The 19926-nt window shown below is 33.8% G+C and overlaps 1 protein-coding gene across 10 annotated transcripts in view; it reads right to left on the minus strand.

Annotated features, from left to right (window-relative positions):
* Positions 1–19926, minus strand: part of PRPF40A (pre-mRNA processing factor 40 homolog A) — a 58401-nt gene that overhangs the window by 15801 nt on the left and 22674 nt on the right. For 4 of the 10 annotated variants that reach the window (XM_069079922.1, XM_069079929.1, XM_069079927.1 and 1 more), the window contains exons 5-16: positions 19300–19319; positions 14065–14175; positions 12512–12632; positions 12237–12290; positions 9751–9775; positions 8698–9075; positions 7202–7310; positions 6325–6389; positions 5308–5472; positions 4892–5000; positions 1678–1828; positions 215–348 (exon numbers count right to left, since the gene is read on the minus strand). In XM_069079922.1, coding sequence (XP_068936023.1) covers positions 215–348; positions 1678–1828; positions 4892–5000; positions 5308–5472; positions 6325–6389; positions 7202–7310; positions 8698–9075; positions 9751–9775; positions 12237–12290; positions 12512–12632; positions 14065–14175; positions 19300–19319 — 1442 coding nt within the window. The remainder of the gene's footprint in view (positions 1–214; positions 349–1677; positions 1829–4891; positions 5001–5307; positions 5473–6324; positions 6390–7201; positions 7311–8697; positions 9076–9750; positions 9776–12236; positions 12291–12511; positions 12633–14064; positions 14176–19299; positions 19320–19926) is intronic. The other 6 variants (XM_069079930.1, XM_069079926.1, XM_069079925.1 and 3 more) reach the window with 2 other exon arrangements.

A 19926-nucleotide genomic window follows, 5' to 3' on the forward strand; every position in this document is an offset into this window, starting at 1 on the left:
CCTTATGAACTTTTAAAAAGGGCAAGGACCTCAAGAAGTACAACTTACAGATAATGAACTTCTCTCTTTTAGCTACACTGGATTTCAGAAAGCAGAGAAGAAAATATCTGAAAGCTTTCCAGTATGAAAGAAGCTGCCAAAGCTTTCACCCTGCTGATATAGCCATCAAGATGTCAGGGTCATCTCCATAACATGGGGAAAGTTAATTACTAACCTGAAAAGATTCTCTATTTTTGCGCTGCCGCCTCCTTTCTCGCAACAGACTCTTCTGTTTTTCTTCTTCCTCTTCTTTTTCTAAAGCCCGGATATGTTCTTCAAAGCATATCAATGCATCTTCTTTGTCCATGTCTAAAGGAAAAAAAATGCTTTAAAAAATATGTACTTCAGTTAAGAAAAGATTAATTTCCTGCCAATAAAATTACTTTGTTAAAAAAACAAGAATAAGAATATGGAGATCAAAACTGTGGGGTAATAAATGTATGTGAATTAGCAATGAAATTCACTTACAGGTATATTTTAGTTAACTTCATGGCTTATCATCTCTTAGGAAGTTTCCATTTTAGGAACAATTAACACATTTTCTAGAAATGGGACAAATTTTAGCAGTGTCTAAATTACTTCCTGACAATAATTTTGAAATGGTTTCATTTGTGATAGCAGTAGTCATACATGAGTGCTTCTAATAACACAAGGCTGGCAATGATCAAATGAAACTGGTTCAAATTGGATTCCCCACCTATAGTTAATTCTGTTATCTGAGTACTGGATTTTGTACCATACAGACATGTTTCAAAGCTATCTTTTATTGGGTTTTTCATTATGTAGTTTTAAAAACTGGGTAGTACTCTAATGAAATATGCTAAGTTTATGAAGCTCTGATGACCACACTTAATGATTACTAGTGATAGTGCAGACCTGTTGGTGTGGGGAAATATGTCAACAACTGATGGGCTATTGTGCTAGAATATGGCTGAATAAACTCATAAAAAAAGCTAACACTTTTGGAGGGATCTATCTACTAAAAGGGTTGTCAATGAGTCCTCTACAACAGAGCAGTAAAGTTGAACGTACAACTATTAGACAAGAAAAAAACAGATGCTATTGGTATGAATTTAAAAACAAAGTTATTTCTACTTATGAAATTGACATTTTAGTTCAAGGATATATCCAAATCATTGCCAGAAGTCTAGATGAGCCTACAAGATGGGGACATCCTATCAGATTGTAAAATATCCCCCAACAAGATTTTTGGAAAAAAAAAATTCAAATTTTTTGTGAACTTGGAACATTTGTCTACAGAGGAAATGATCAACAGATCACTGCAAAGTAGAACTGCTCCAAATTACAAAAATTTCAAATGGAGATGAAATATTACAAGATGACTTTGTATCATACATCAGGTCAAGAGAGACATGTAGATCAGACAAGTTTCAATGGCTTGGAAACTTGCCTGATTTAAACCTATGATATAGAACACAGGTTAGACTTGGAAAAAAGGATTGTCAAAGGAATAGTTAATATTCAATAAGATGAAAATATGGTTTCACGATGGAGGACACAACAAAATCTTGTAAGTCAAAGACAAATCACACGGCTACACCAAAAGGACATATTACACATTAAGTTTTTTCAAAGATAAAATTCTCTTTTTAAAAGTTATTTCTTGATTATTCTTACTCTGTAGCTCTTCATCTTCTGCAAAGGTAGGGTTATCCATCAGATATTGCTGTGCTTCAGACCAAGTAGTGGAGTAGGTAACGTTAGCCATGTTGTCAAGTATATTTTTTAAGGCCTCCCAATTTCTCTTCCGCAACTGCTTTGCTTGTTCCTGAAACAGTAGTAGCAAAACACATAAACAAATGATATCCTGGAGATCAAACAGTCGATGTTGAACAACAGTATATGTTGATCTTCAAATATGTAATTTATTCACCAACTCAATGAAAAAATTTTTGTTTTGGGTTTTTTGGGAAAATTTGAAGCATGCACAATAAGGGTTACACTCTATCTCCTTACATAAATCGTCAATAGAGTATTAGACCTGGAGTTAAGATAACAAGAGTTCAAATTAGCCTGACTATTTAATAGCTATTGTTACCCTAGACAAGTTAGTTAACCACTGTATGCTTGAGTTTAGTCAGCTATACAATGCGGATATTAACAGCACCAACTTCACAGAACTGTGAGAATTAAATGAGTTCATGCTTTCTAAACCTTAAAGCACTATCTAAATACTAGCTAATATTATAATATCATCACTACTGTAGACAATAACTATTTTGCTGGTTCAGACTCAAGTTAAATTGTTCTACAGATTCTTCAGGTAATACTCTAAGCATCATTAATTCAGCTTCTCATTTTGTCTTATTTGGGCTACTCAATCAAATCAAATCAAACTCTTTATCCTCATTCATGATAATGACATTACTATCATAAAACTACATTCCAAAATCAAGTTTCTTGAACTGTGCAACCCTCTTATGTTGTCATGAGAGCTCCTAAGTTGTTCTTTGGTAATTTATCAAAACTAAATAGTGAACTATATATAAACCATCCTTAAAGCAAACATCTAACAATTTTTGGTTAGGTATTTCCTATTTAGGAAAGAATAGGTTATGTTTCCAGCTTGTGGAATGGTCTATAAAAAGGACGAAGTACTTACAAGTTTCAAAAACTAGTCCCTTTCCATTTATCCAGAAAACATTAAGTATTATTTATGTGCAATAGTCCTGTGCCCAGTAAGATACAAAAAACAATTTTATAAACTTCACTGTTACATTGTTTTTTTGCCATCATCTCTATACTGACCTATCCCTAGTCAATGAACCTTCCCTTATAAAGAAACAAATGATGTATCAACTACAAAGAATCTTTTTAAAAACTCACATGCTCTATAACTGTCAGACTATTCAGCTTGATAACAAACCATTAAGTCCTTCATGACTCCATTATTCCTTCCAACTACTGTAGAACACTACATGCTCCTTGTTACTGATGTGTAAGCAAGCAAAAATCTTAGTACAAAGTATTCTGAGTAAATATCTCCACATCCTCAAGTACTATCAGCCTAGCATAACAATACATTATTGGCATAGTTGAAATAAAACTTTGCTCTATGAGATAATCATGATTGCTGGGCTTTTTTTTTGTCCTCCTAATCCCCCCCCCCCCAATTGGTTTTAAAAAATGTTTTAATTGTTAAGTGTTTTCATAACACTGACCTATATTTGCACCCATGGCACAAATACTGGTCTCCTCTTTGGTTTACCTTTCCTTGGCTTTAGTATATATCTCACTAAATAAATTTGGTGAGAGGCAGCTCGGTGGTGCAGTGAACAGAGCACTGACCCTAGAGGACCTGTGTTCAAATCTGGCCTCAGACACTTAACACTTACTATCCATGTGACCTTGGACAAGTCACTTAACCCCAATTGCCCTGCCCCCTCCAAAAAAAAAAAACAACCAACTTGGTGGGTATTTTTCTTTCTCAATTTTTGAGAATCAATTTAGTGTTGGATACTAATTTTCTTTTAAAAGTCTGGGAGGATTCTGTAATGCCAGCCTCAGATACTTAATGACTCCAGGGCAAGTCATTTAAATTGTTTACCTCAGTTTCCTCATCTATAAAATGGGATAATAGCTACTCAGAAGGTTATTGTGAGGATCAAATATGTTAATATTTATGAAATGCTTACCACAGTGTCTGGCATAAACAGTCACTATATAAATGTTTTTTCCCTTCCCTCCTTTTCCTTTCAAAGCATTTTACAAATATGCTAAGAAAAGTGACTAAAATACCTTCTGATCCAAGACACCATTATTAAATGTATCTCCTAAGAGGTGAATGATAAATATATCCCGTATATAATGAAATTTTTATAGCAGCACTTTGTTGTAGTCAAGAATTGGAAATGAAGTAAATGTCAATTGACTGGGAATAAAAAAAGTTGTATGGAATGTAATATATTATATCTATATTAATAATAAAGTTGAATGGAATGTAATATTATTACTCTGTAAGGATTACAAAGAAGCATGGCCACACTTACATGAACTGATATAAAAAAAAATAAGGCAGAACAAGGAAAATAAAATATAAATGAATGACTATGTAAAAAAGTAGAACGGTGACAAAATCAAAACTTAAATGCTGTGAAATTAATGATTCCCTAGACTGACCTAAGATATGAAAAAGCAACCCCCTGGTCTTTTATCAAGATTGGGAACTATAGATTTGGTCAATCTTCTGATAGGTTTTGCTGTTTTTACCCCTCTTTTTAACTCTTTCTTATAAAAGATGGTTTTCTGGGAAGGAAATAGGGGAAAAGGATATATTGGGAAAACAGGTTGTTTTTACTCATGTCCAACTAACTCTTCATGACCCCATTTGGGGTTTTCTTAGCAAAAATCCTAGAGTGGTTTACCATTTCCTTTCCTGACTCATTTTACAGATGAGGAAACTGAGGCAAACAGGGTTCAGTGACTTGCCCAGGGTCATACAGCTAATCACTGTCTGAGGGCAGAATTGAACTCAGAAAGATGAGTCTTCCTGACTCCAGTTCTGGTATTCAAACACTGTGCCACCTAGCTGCTCCAATAAAAAGTAAACTCATTAAAAAAAATAAACCTCCTCAAGTGTACGGAGTGGCTCCCTTTTTTATCTATATCACCAGTATCAGCACACAGAAGGCACTTAATTAAGCTTGACTAACTGGTTTGTGTGTATGTGTATGTGAGCAGAGGATACTTTTTCCCCCCACCAAAGGTGTTCTACTTCTGAGAAGCTAAAAGTTCAGCATTAATGAAAAAAGAAAATCCTGAAACCCTGCAAAACAAATATTCTTTTATCCTCTAGGCTTCAAGGAACTCTAGATGGGTAGAGAAAAATCACCTTTTCTTTTTTTGAAAGAAAGAACAAGACATCTTCATAAATTTCAAGACGATCTCGCTCAGATATTGCATTCCATACTTCCATCTCTCCAAACATCTGTTCAGCTTTTCTATATGTCCAAAAAAAAGTTAGTTTTTAGCAAATTCCTCAATGTGCAAATTCTAAGTCTTGTCATTTAATTGTATCTACTGATGTGCTTTTATAATATTTTAAAGATTGTTATTTTAAATTAATGCTTTGATTAATAATGATTTTGCATACCAAAGAAATTATTTGGGTACTTTTAAGTTAAAAATTAATAAAATTTGTACATGTCTATACGTAAATTTCTAAGTTAAATGTACTTGAAAATTCTTTTCCCTGGAAACCAAAACAGTCTGAAATGAAAAGAAAAAAAAAACACTTTGAGGAATTACTTATATCTGGTTGTGGAAGTCATTTTTTCATGGTTTTCAAGAAACCGCTGAAAGGATTCTTTAGCTTCCTTATATTTTGATCTTGCTTCTTCTTTTTCTTCTTTCTCTGTCTGGACTTTATATGCATTAAAAGCTTGCTTTTTTTCACTAAGCTTTGCCAGGGCACTGAAAAGAAAAAGAAAAAAATCCTGTATTATTAAATATAGAAAGGAAAACTATAGACTGTGCTTCACAAAATACCATACAATGTAATGAAGGAAATAAGTTGTTATTGTTCATGAAAAGGAAAGCATGAAGGATCTTTCAAAAAAGTTCTATTCTGAAAAACAAAACCCAACAAAATCTAACAAAAAAATCCAAATACTTTTATTTCTTGAAAATAATTAAAACAAACAAAAAGCAAAACAAACCAAAAAAACCCAGCCCAACCAAAAACCTGCATGACTAATCTGAAAATGTTTTGCAAGTCTTACCTATATAAAATTGCTTACCTTCTCAATAAGGGAGGGAGGAAATTTGGAACTCAAAAAAAAAAAAAAAAACATTCAAAATTGTTTTTATATGGAACTGGGAGCGGGGAGAAATAAAACATTAAAAAACAACAAAAAAAAATAAAATAAACCCAAACCCAACACATGTAGTCTTTAGCATACTGAGTTCTCAGTGCTTAATCCATTAAAATAGTGGATCATTACCCAAATACTCAAATATCACCCAAACTACTTCATAAAATTCCAAAAGAATTAAGTCAGGGGGTGGCTAGGTGGCACAGTGAGTAAGAGTGACAGCCCTGGAGTCGGGAGGACCCAGGATCGGTCCCAGCCTCAGATACTTAACACCCACAGAAAAAAACTGGCCGTGTAACCTTAGGCAAGTTACTTAACCCCAACTGCTTAAAAAAAAAAAAATTAAGTCAGGTTCTGTTTCTCAATTATTAAATTTTCAAAACTATCCCAAAGTGTTCTAAACTTGAATATCCTAGGAAATGTAGACAAAGAAAAGAGTATGAAGTACTACCTGTATCGGGGATCGTTAATAATCATTTTCATTGCTTGCTCCCATGAGGCATTAGATGGTACTCGCTGTTAAGATAAATTATATAATTTAAGTGGGCATATCAATAGTTATATAATGGGCGGCTATGTGGCGCAGTGAGTAAAGCGCTGGCCCCAGAGTCCAGTTCCGGCCTCAGATACTTAACACCGCCACACACAAAAAACTAGCTGTGTAACCTTAGGCAAGTTACTTAACCCCAATTGCCCTCCAAAAGGCAAAAAAAAAAAAAAAAAAAAAAGTTATATAACATTAACTTAAAAAATATCTTTGTTTTCTGTTACATTCTTATATGGAAATATTTTTCTTTGTATATATTTAAAATAGAAAGGGAAGTACATATGCTTTTAAAATAATGAAATTATAAAGCTGCATTATTTTCTAACAAATATTTTTAATTAAAGACAAATTCAAGTGTTGAAACAAGCTCTGCTTGTTTCTAACTCCACCATCTTTGAAACTTGTGCAGGACAGAACATTGGCCTTGGAGTCAGAAGGACCTAAGTTTAAATCTAACTTCAAACACTTGACAATTACTAGCTGTGTAACCCAGGGCAAGTCACGTAACCCTGACTGCCTCTTCCTGGCTCCTCCCATCCCCCCCCAAAAAAACTGTGCAGGGAAAATAGTGTCTTAGATATAGGATACACTAAAATGTACATTATTTCAAAAGGACAAAGAAATACAGTCCTATTTCTAGGATTATAGTATTACTAACTACACCTTTAAGTAGCCCTAAAATAAGGCATTGAAGGCTTTTTAAAGAATAACTAGTTAAGAAATCTGTAATTATTTTGTCATGTAAAAAACCATCAAAAATGTTCAAAGAGACATTAAATACCTTTTCTTTTAATAATTCTTTAAAAGCTTGCTTTGCTTCTTCTTTTGTATTCCAAGTATATGTTTTCTTAGCAGGTTGACTATCTTCTTCCTCCTTTTTGGGGGTGTAACTAATGAAATCATGAAACAAAATAAAAAGGTTATTATTCCTAGAAAAAAATCATTGCTCTCATTAGGAAAAGCACTAGACATTTCATTAGCAAATATCCGATCAGGTTTTTATCTTTTGTTGTGGGCCTCAGACTTCATTGTTTGTGAGGAAATTCCCATTAGAAATCCATACCTGTAAGTGTTCTGCAATTTATAATCCTAAGAGTTGCCAGAGGGCACTGAAAGGTCCAATGTCATTAAATGGGTAAGATGCATCAGAGGCAGAATTTGAACCCAGGTGTTCCTGATCCTGAGGCTGGCTCTCTGACTACCATACCAAGTTACTTCTCATTTTGGAGTGTCAGGTTTTCCATTATCATAGATTTAAAGGTGGAAAGACTTTAAATGCTACCATGAACAACCCAGTCATTTTTCTGAAATGGAAAATGTGGCAAAATAATAATAATAATAGTAACATGTCCATTATCATAGCTAGTTGCTGAAGCAGGACTTGAACTTGGGTCTTCATAATTCCAAGTCCAGTGCTCTATCCATTATGCCACACTGCCTCCGTAGGCCATTTTTTTTTTTTTTTAAGCAATCTGGGTTAAGTAACTTGCTCAAGGTTACACGGCCAGTTATTTCTGGGTGTGGTGCTGAGTATCTGAGCCCGGATTTGATCCAGGTCATCCCGACACTGGAGCCAGTGCTCTTACTCACTGAGCCACCTGGCTGCCCCTAAGCAATTGGGGTTAAGTAACTTGCTCAAGGTTACACAGCCAGGTGTTTCTGGGTGGGTGCTAAGTGTATGAGCCCGGGATTTGATCTCCAGGTCTTCTCAATACTGGAGCCGGTGCTCTTACTCGATGTGCTACCTGGCGGCCCCAATAATGGTCTTTTTATTTCAACCTTGTTGAAATTCTTCAAAAGTATTAGTACTCTTCTGTGTCATTAAATATATGTAACATAGCTTTCTTTTATGAGTCTGACAAGTGAGAATACAATTAGGCAAAGCAACACTATAATTAGCATGGGAGAAACTTGGGTATGCACCGATGCCATGACCTTCTAAGCATTTTTTTAGAAAAAGACTGATTCTTACGATTTTAAAACTCTACTGATTCTTACGATTTTAAAACTCTATCATGCTGCTGATGAGTCAGTTTGAAGTACTGACAGTTTGATGTATGCAATATCAGCTGGTCTATCTCCAATTCTACCCTTGGAATATAAATAATCACATTTTACTTACTGAAGATTTTAATGGATACCTTTAGTGGACAGGTAGAATGAGGAGGTAAGAAAGGAGGAAAAGACATCTTAAAATTTTGAAATGCTAGAATTTGGTTCTGCTACATCTGGTATAGTCATTATGAACCTCAATGGTACCATATAAAGCCAACTTACTCTACTGAAACCTCCTGCTTCGACACTTCCTCTGGTACATTGCTAGATACTTCTGCACTTTGTTCATGAACAATAGGTGTAACAAGTTGTGCTTGTTCCTCAGTTGAAATTGTTACTGTATTGTCATTATCTATGACAGTAGCAACAATGGAAGTAACTTCAGGTTCAGTGACAATTGGTGCAGTTGAAGCAACAATGGAGGAAGGAGTTGATATGGCAGCATTAGCACTAGCATTGGCTGCAGCAGCTGCAGCAGCTGCGGCAGCTGCTGCAGCAACAACAGCAGCTGCAGCTTCAGCAGCAGCCATAGTGCTCATTGTAGTTGTAATTTCTGTTGTAGGAACTGGGGCAGTTGATGTTGTGGTTGATTCTTCTTTACTGTAAAGTACATTAAAAAAAAGAAAGAATGTATGGTTACTTCAATATTATATGTTACATAAAAAGCAAATCAACCATGATACAGGATGGGATTCAGGGGTACAAGTGGGAGGAACGGAGAGCAATCATGCAAATTCACTAAGGTTAGGTCTCCGAGAATTCACCAAATCACCTCCCTTCACAAAATAATGCATCACACTTTCAACAACCATGCAATATAACCTAACAAATAATAAAAATCCAAATGACTTGATGCTCCAAGAGAACCGGAGAAGTTTGTAAATTTGCTTGAAAATAAACTGTGCAAATTAGTGATAAATTTCTAAGGTGATTTTAACGTAATTTTCAAGGCTATTCAAAGGCATATTTAATGGCCAAAAATTTGTCATCTATAATTTATATAGTATGATTTCTATAGTAATTTCTATAATTTCTGTAGTAATATTTCTATGTTCTACAGAAGTATCCTCTAGCAGGATGCCATTGTGAATTTAATAAACAATAAATTTCCCAAATGAATTTAAAACCGCCCAATTTGGCAAAGCCTAAAGCAAATGTAGAGCTAGATCATAAATGTTTTACTTAGAATAAAGTCCAGTAACTGCATCTTCACATGTAAGGCACACCTTCAGTTCCCACAGACCTATAACAACATTACTGAGTACTCCTACTCACCTGCTTTCTTCAGCTTTGATCATAGCTGTTTAAAAAAGAAAAAGAAAATTAATCCATTGATGGCTATCTTACATGTTGCTGAAAGACTTTAAAGAGAAAGGAACAAAGAAATCCCACTAGGTCAACTATACTACTTTTATTAACAGTTGGTTCACCACAAAGTCCTCGTGTAGAAATTACATTTATTAAGGGCTTTTCCAAACCCCAGTGATTTCCCAATCTCTTTGTTTCTACTGCCCATAAACCAGCCAAATTATGTCTTAACTTGGATAATTGGGACAACAGAAGTACTATTTTCCTAGGGATCAAGGAATTGATTGCTTAAATTCTAACCCAAGTTACTATGAAATCTGGAGCTCAGGTACTAGGATTGAGTAGTAGAAAAGTTAGAACTCAAAATGTCTAAAACCTAAATAATGCCACTCAGATTAAAGTTGTTAGAAATTAGCTTTCTTCTTTTTAAATGTCATGAGAAATAATCATACACCTAGTAAGCAACATGGGAATTTAGGTCAATTTTAATCACTATTTCCTACTTACCCTTTAATAATAGAAATTTTGTATTCTGTTTCAGCTTTTGCTCTATCTCAAGTCTACAGTAATGCCTCAATTATCCAGTATCATTACTTATATAGTATTCCTTAAAATGCAGATTTTCTACATAGAATTTTAACATCTTAATGGAATTTGCAAAAAGTTGGTTCTTTCTGAAACAGAATGTATAAAAACTCAATGACTCAGGGACATAACTATGAATTTAATTAATGTACTATGCTGTAATAGAGGCAGGCCCTCAAAAGCTACCAGGGTATATGGCAGCATATAGAGGTATTTACCAAAACATTTTAGAATTATGATGCATTTTGAGTTCATTCATCTGTTTTTTTAATTCATATTTTCTCCTTTGCTGTTTTCCATTTGCTGCACTTGATATGCCCAATAACCATTTATGTAATTAGCTCATTCAATTAAATCCAACTCATTTCAATTATCTTACACCAAGTTCCTATGATGTGCAAAAGACAAAAATTAAACAGCACCCTCTCCTTGAATTACTGAATGGAAATATGTACACAGAAACAAAAAATATATATAAAGTAACTGAAGCTGAGGCTGGGTAACATTTAACAAGGGAAACAAGGAAATGTTTTTTGTAGATAGTAGCACTTGAAGTGAGCCTTGGAACATTCCAAAGGCAGAAGTGGGGAAAGGGAGAATTCCAAAAACAAGGAGAAGCCTATAAAGGCATAATTACAGGGGCAAGGGATGGAATGTTATGCAGAAGTCACAGGAAGTAGGACAGTTTGGCTAGAGAGTAGCATGTATAAATGAGGGGAAGCAATGTGTAATAATCCTGAATAAAGGTGCTGCTATGGTCTTTACCTTTCTGAAAGACAGAGGCAATGTGCCAGAAATATCATAAACCTAATAATCCTTTGAATCTGTTATTAAATAGGCAACATGATTAAGAGGACTGATGTCCTGTCTTAGACACATTTTAGCTGTATGATCATGACCAAGTCACATCTCCAAGTACTCCAGTTGAAGTTGCTACATCGGAAGTTCCCTACACAAATCATCTCTTCCCTTCTCTCCCTACCCACTCCACACTCTTAACTGCACCAAAAGAAGAAATATGGTATAAAGGGTAGAAAAAAACTAGATGACTAAGTCTGTTTGAATTATACCTAAAAAAGAGTGAATAACATCTGTATACAGCAGGCCTGCAACATTTAACAGTTCTACATAACATACCACCAGCAGGCTGTATGTTGTGCAGTCCTGGTATACAGAATATTCCTAAAACTAAAAAAAGCTATAGTGAATAGTTGTTCTAGTTCTATTTCTCTTGGGAAGCCTTTTGCTTCCTGCCAAGTGTTCAAAAAATTTTGAATATCTTAAGTGGCTGGATAAGTGAGGTATTACTGCACTTTAGTTTCCTAACTGTTCTTTTATGACTTTGAAACATTATGTTAAAAGTGCTATACACCTAATCTCAAATAACATGCCATTTCTTACATTCCCAGAGCATAAAGCAGATTTAGTTTCTTACATTTTGGTTCATTTCCTAATACCATTACTGGGAAACAAACATGGATTGAATTTCATAGTGAAAATATGTATCAAATTAAAACCAGTCAGGTCTTAAAATACTATCATTCTTAACCAATTTGCCCAATGAATTTGTCCAATAATGGAAAACAAACTCAAAACTGACATGAATCTAGCTTTTAGTTTTACTTGATTTGCAAGAATAAAAGATTATTGTCAGTAAACTTAAGAACATATTACCAATGTGATACAAAACCTTGATTTCAACTGCTAAAGAATTTCAAAAGAAATAAAAGCTCATTTCTAATATAACTCTAATGGAAATGGTATTATTTAAGTTTTGAATTTTCACTGAATAGTTACCCAAATCATGGTTAGTGAACGACTATAGAAAAGTAAGTAATGACAGAAAGTGAATTATCAAAGCAGCTCACCATGCAGGTTTGATTTTGTAATAAGACTTCCAGCAACAATGGTATTCTGGTATCCTAGTTTCAGTGGAATCAAATAAAAATCTATTTAATCTATAGAACTGGGATCTACAGCAACAACAAAAATAATATCCCACAAAACTGTTATACTATTTAAAATAATTTCATCATTTGATTTTTAACATAATTGCCTTTATATAGTCCTACAGAGGGAATGATTCATTATGAATGAATTAAATCTGAAAAGAAAATTTAGAAAAGTTATTGTTCTATATTACCTTCAAGATCCTCAAGTTCCTTGGGTTTGGCCCAACGAGATTCTTTTGTTTGAGAATTGTAATAATAAGGCTTTCCAGAGTCAGATTTGTACTCCTTCCAGGGGCATTTGGATAATAATTGCTAATGGGAAATAAATACTTTTGGTTAACAATAATAACTTTACAATAAACAATTAATATCCAAAGCCACAATTTTCAAGGTAAAATTCAGATTTATTTAAAAATATTAATCCTAATATACCTCAGGTAAAATGAGTGTGAAATATAGAAATTAAGGACTTGACAAACACCATTGACACGGAGGCATGGAGAGTATATATATAGTATTGATATGTGAAATATAGAAATAGTTGAAGCAAATTTTGGTTCAACTGTGATTGTGGTTTTTACTTTGAAAGCAATTAAAAGAAACCAACCAATCTCAACTAGTTTGAGGTAAAAAAAAAAAAAGATACAGTTCTGATTCAGTTTAAGAAAAGGTCATTTCTCTCATTTCTTCAATATTATATAGGCATGTTTTCTGAAGTATGTTCAACTAGTCATTTATCAGTCAAAAAATATACATAAGTCTTACTGGAGATGTTTATGCCCCCTTTATACATTGCAGCTGTGAACTTTTTTCTTTAAAGTTAATGTTTATTGATTAAAGTGATTAATTTATTCACTAATGCCCCTTTACATTTTATAGTCATATCTGTATTTTTTGATTTGTAAAAAAAAAACAACAACAATAAACCACTAAAAACTTAGACTTATTAGAAGCATATACTACCAGATTTTGCTATGTGAAACTGCTAAAAATTCTAACCTTGGGGTTGTAAATTGCAGCCTCAATTCCTCTCTCATTTTTAATTTCTCGTTCTGGAAAGGATAGGGTTTTAAGAGGGTATATGTAGAATCTAATTCTGAAGCTCAATGGTATATAAAGAAACAAACATACCCATCTTGTGGTCATTTCAGATTCAAGTTTCTCTCTAGTAAGGGTCTTTGTCCCCAACAGTATACCTCTAATTGTGAAAACATAGAGGGATTTAGCAGAAATAATAGTTAATAGTGTTCAGGTTGGGGGTGGCCAGGTAGCACAGCGAGTAAGAGCACCAGCTCCAGTGTTGAGAAGACCTGGAGATTGAATCCCGGGCTCAGACACTTAGCACCCACCCAGAAACACCTGGCCGTGTAACCTTGAGCAAGTTACTTAACCCCAATTGCTTAGGGGCGGCCAGGTGGCTCAGCAAGTAAGAGCACTGGCTCCAGTGTTGGGATGACCTGGATCAAATCTGGACTCAGATACTCAGCACCACACCCAGAAATAACTGGACGTGTAACCTTGAGCAAGTTACTTAACCCCGATTGCTTTAAAAAAAAAAAAATAGTGTTCAGGTTGGCAAGGATGCTAGATAAACATTATTCTTAGAAGGTTAAGTATATAGGAAATCTCTTCTTTCCCACTCCCATCATATCCCCAAATATGATAAATAAATCACCATCTACTATCTTACTATAGTCTCCTAGCTGTGGTACATGATGCCACACTAAAATGATCTAATATCTACCTCAGCAGGTGTTTTGAGATCATCAGGTTTTTCCCAGGTAGACTGCTTTGTTTCTGTGTTATAATAGTAAGTTCTTCCATCGGGAGATTTATGTTCAGTCCACATTGATTTCTGAAGAAAAAAATAAAGTCAACATGAAGCAACTAAGTTCAAATAAAGACCTTAAAAAAGATTAATATTCTTCTTCGGTTGGACCTGACAATGTAAAATGCACCATTAATTTTAAGTGCCATTTTATATATGTGCATGCATATTTCGATCAAAGAGCTAACTGTTCTACTTAAAATGTTAAGTTAAAACTATATAAATATCTTTTTGCAATCAAAAAGCAGCACCAATAAATCTACATACATCAAATCCATTAAACGATGCACTAGATTATATTTTGTACTCAAAAAAAATTTTTTTTAAAGAATTGTGTGGTACTTCAGGATACCGATTTTCATCGACAAACTTTATGACATGTCACAAAATAATAAATGTATGAAAGAAAGCCTGACAGGTGTGTGAACTGACTGGAATCATAGAAGGCTACGTTTTAATACTTCTACTGCCATGTCTTCTACCAGTAACATGAAAAATACTGGAATACTCTGGCAAGTTAAATCACTTAGAAGACAGTATAACAAGACAATTAGAAACTAAAAAATGGGATTTTTTAAAAGTAGTAAAAAAAAAGTATTAATCCAAGTTAAAATTAAATTATTTTACAAGTCTTAAAAATCAGTCAGAATATTTAAATGCTCAAAATCATTGATATTAATTTCATATGCTCCAATGTTACAAGACTAAAATTATGCTAATTTATCAAAAGTATTCTACATGCATAACAAAACACAGGCCCATTCCTTCAGAAAGCAGAGAAATATAGACCATATGATACCATTAAGAGTACTGGTAGCTGGTATGAAAACTATACCCAACAAGTGCTTATCAATGAATCAACATAAACTAGGTTACACAGGTCACTAATGAAATGCCATCAATCTTTGTTGCACTTAATATTTTAATCAAGTATTTAGATGAAGTCATTGAAAGCATACTAATTAAATATATAAATGAGAAACAAGGGATGTATGACAGAATAAGGATTCATAAGTCCCTAGCTCTACTAAAACCAGCAATTTGTACACTTTTAAGTTCAAAACAATGGGCTGCATGCACAAGTATGGGACAAGCAGAAGAAAATCCGATCTGATATGTGTCCATGTGAAAAAGATCTAAGGGGTTTTCATTGACTAAGTTCAATAAGAACTGTTGGGACAGAACTACTAAAAACCAAAGCAATCTTAGTATGTACTATGACCCTCTGTGGAATATCCATGTAGAAATTAGATGCCTATAAAAACCACTAACATTTTGAGTTATTTTCCTAAATATTTTCATACTTAGCCACAAATGTTTAAGACTTAAAATATCTTGTGCTAATGAAATAATTCTTTACTTTACACCTCTTTCCTGTTCTGGTATTTTTCCTACAGGAAAAAATGAATTGATGAATATTTCATAATTTTTAAAGCCCTTAAAAAGTTAAACTTTTTTACATATGTCAACTGTTTTATTATTAGCACCAGACCCATGGATTTTAAAATATTGGAGAGTATTACATTCTTATTTCTCAAAGGGGCTTTAATATTTGATCAGCCATCTTAGTATTCAATTAGCAATTTCTTACCATTGAGTTTCAAATAGTTGGTTTATATGCTAATTAATTTAACATTTTCTATTTGAACAGAATGTCCTGATTTTACCTATGTAATTTGGGGAAAGTTACTTTCTATCTGTGGTTTTCAGTTTCCTAATCTGCAAATGGGGGGAATAAATTAAATTATTCCTTCTAAGAATTCTCACCCAGAAGTAAAGGAGGAGGGGGTAGGAGGAAACTTTATCTGACACATCAAATCAGTTCATAAAAAAAAAAAAAAAGGAAAAAAAAAGCCTTGAGAATTTTAATAGACTCTAAGACCAAGCCACGGTAACTAATAGTTACTATATTCTGTGCTCCTCACATCACAGACAGTTGGCATACTTTATTAATTTATGGACATCACAAAATAAGAGGGCCAATGAACTAGAGAAGATCCTCAATCTCTACAGTCAATAGGCTATGGCTGTCACAGGGGATAATGCAACTTAAACTTGTATTAAGTGAACATGATGGGGAGGAAGAGATAGAGAGAAGCCAAAGGTTTGAGAGATGAGGTGGCATCAGGGAAGGGCTATTATACTAGTTCTAGTTTCATTATCACACCATTTTGCTATGAACCTACTAAAGAGATAAGGTTTAAGTCACTTACTCTTGACCTCCATTTCCTCAATGGCAAATAAGGAAGAATAGCCTCTCTGATCCCTTTCACTGCAAAAACTAGGATCCTAATACGTTTTTCCCCAAAATTTTATATTAAACTAAGATGGAATAATGATGTATGCTGATACCAGTATGTAATGGTTAAATCAAATCAGATATAGGTAAACTTCCATGTCCAGATAGTATTTTTTATATTATACCTATATTATATAATCCCACTAGAAAATTCTTTACTATGTAAACTTTCCTTTAACCTATACCTCTCTCATGAATGAATCAAATCTGCAAAGTTATGTCATGATATAAGTCAATAGCTTATTCTCAGAAACAAATAATGCTCCATTAGAAAAATTCAAACTTATAATTATCTGCAATGTTTGCTATCAAAGAACATTTTACAGCATCAAACTAAATGTTCCAAAAGTTATGGTGAAAATTCATAGAACTGACATGTTAAAAGTTGAAATACAAATAGAAATTGCTACAGAATTACGAGGAGTTAAACGAAATTTCTCAAAACTGGGCACAATTCCCAATACCTATAAAAGGAACACAGGAATTTCCCCCTAAATCTTGATTTATAAACTTATACGTTGCAAACTCTCCATTTCCAGGTCAGGTCAGTAAGATAAGCACACATGACAAGTTTAAAAGTCTCTGAAAATATTTTAATTCTCTATTGCTGCACTAGCCCTAAAGAATACTGTGTCTTCCCACTGTAGTCATGATGACTTCAAATCTCAGAGACATTGTTAGGAGGAAGACATTGTTTTAATTTGAGTTTATATATAGCATAAACTTCAGCTTTATTCTGAGTCCCTCAAATTATTCTGTTTGATATAACCAAATAAAAAACAAAAGGTCAAACATTTGAGATGCTTGCTACATTCAACAGAAGTTTTGTTTGTGTGTAATGGATCCCTTTACCCTATGGACCCTCTTTCTCAGAATAATGTGATTAAGTGCATAAAATAAAATAAAATATGTAGTATTACAAAGGAAATAAATAATATCAAAACAGATTTCTAAAAAAGTTTTCAAAAGTTTCTGGATTTGAAGCTGAGAAACTTCTGCTCCCCCCCCCCAAATGTTTAGAATAGTAAAACAGAGAACACATATGATTTCTAATAACATATTTTACACAGCTGCATTAACAATGTATTTTGTATGTTTTGGATTCAAATTTCAAAGGAAATGAAAATAAGCAAATGCTGAAAAGCTCAAGATGGATTGAAAAAGAAACACAACTGTTTCCTAACTATCTCCAATATGAAAAGGGTAAGATTTAAAGTATTGCACATAACCTTTCAAACAAATAAAATTAAATATTTTTGGTTGAAATTTATCATTACAATTCTCTATAATGGAAATCTAACATTTGAACACTAGTGAAAGTTCCATAGAATGGTTAGGAGCTGCAACAGACCTTAAATGCATCATTTAATTCAACTTCTCTCATTTTACGGATGAGAAAAATAATACCTCGAAAAGTCTCAGAAAACTCCAGAGGTCATATAGAGAGTGACAAACCAGAAGACCTCAAACCCTTGCCTTCTAACTCTAAGTCCAACTGTCTTCTCATTATACACACTATTCTTCGCAGTAGTTTTTGAGCAATACCAACCTAACCATTAACTCCCTGTGTCAGAAAATTACTCTTGCTAGAGTCTTTGACTAAAAAAAGAAGAAAAATTACTCTATTAAAATAATGAGCATCAAGTAACTGCAGAAAGTACAAGAAAGAAACAATTTGTCCAGTTAGGACAAAGTAATAACGAGATTATGCAAACTACTCCCCCACCTAGACATTGATTTAGAGCACCTAAGAATTTTTTCTCAGTAATCCTTATATCACTCTAGGAGAAAATATAAACATTTAGTTGTATTTTAAACTATGTTGGAGATAAAACTCGAAAAATTTAGAGAGATATATATTGCTAACATTATTATGCCATGTAAGTAGATAATGAGTCATTACTAACATGTTGCACATGACAACTAAAAAATGACAAGACTACAAAACAAAAAGAAAAATTTGTTAAAACCAAACACCAGGGAAGAAAATCTAGGCACACAGAAAGAAAAGTCAAGTTGGAGACTAAAGAACCAAAGACAGGCCCAATCTCTTAAAACTGTCAACTCAATCATATACTACTAGGTTTATGTCTAGCCCCATGAGTTTACTGGTATATGCAACTTCATTGGTATATGGAACTCCCAGTGTAGAAACTTCCTCCAGCACTGCAGACCAGCAACCTTTCTGTAAAGTCTTAAAGAGCTATCTGGGGCACAGAATGGTCAAGTGACTTACCCATGGGTCTCACATCTAGTATGTGTCAGAAGCAGTACAACCCAGGTCTTCATGATGCCAAGACAGCCTCTCTATGCAACTATGCCACGCTGCCTCTCTACCACTACTTCAAGGCATAAAATCAACTAAGAATATATGCGGACTGATTTTTTTTCTATACTAAAGAACATTTCATAACTTAATGCAAAAACAGAAATTATCTCAGGCAGATTCCTGCACCATAAGAAGCTGATACCTATAGGACGGAGGGTTCTACTGAGGCTCAATTTTAGTCTTAAATGGCCAATTTATACACACCAATAAATGGTAGCAACTATAAAAAGATTCCTATTTTTCACATGACAACTATTTCCATTATTCAACCTACTCTTTCCTCATTAACCAAGCTGAATCTTAAACTTTAACAAAAATACTTTAAGAGAGTTTCAATTTTTCTTAAAACTTTGGCTCTAAAAAAAATGGCATATTATCAATGAAAGAAGCAAAGGGTCACATCCTAGGAGTAGAAGCTAGTCTTCTAGTAGGGGACAAGAAATAAGTAGTGAAACAAAATAATATCACACTATCTAGGCACATCTAGTTTAAATAAATCCCAAAGCCTTAGATTTTTACTTACTTGTGTGCCAGATGTTGCACCTAAAAAACAAAAAATGGATATTTATCAAGTGATTAAAATAATTCTCTTAAACAATTAACATCCATAAAGATCAAAAGCATTATTGATATAAACAGTCATGCACAAGCCAGAGACCATCCCTAAATTCAACTTCTTATAATTGGTCAAAATCATTTTCTAAATATTACCTGTCACATATTTTAAAGTTATTTTTTCCTTCCAATTTGTCCTTTCCTCCCCCAATACTGTATCATCTGACATTTTTCTTCATTTCCTGTCTCCTTCCAAAATAAAACTATGTAGTTTAAGGATTTCCAGCAGCTAATGACTCTCTGAAACTTCAAGTCTTCAATTCACTCTAAAACTTTTCCATTAACTACCTGTGAACACTAAACCATACTTTGACAATTATTGTTTAAAACCCTTTGCTTCTTTCTACAACTGTCTACCTTTGGCTGATTTGTAGCTCTCCAGAATACAACCAAACTGACAAGTATAGTACCACCTCACTTATCCAGAACACAACAAAGTAAAGGTTTCTAAGAAGTTAAAAATCACCCATGCAAATTTACTTCACAGTAGAGGCAGCATGGCATAATGGAAAGAGCACTGGACCTGGAATCATCC

The sequence above is a fragment of the Petaurus breviceps genome, unplaced genomic scaffold, assembly GCF_028583685.1.
Source record: "Petaurus breviceps papuanus isolate PSGF00001 unplaced genomic scaffold, PetGlider_PUasm1.0 91133, whole genome shotgun sequence".
Taxonomy (NCBI): Eukaryota; Metazoa; Chordata; class Mammalia; order Diprotodontia; family Petauridae; genus Petaurus; species Petaurus breviceps.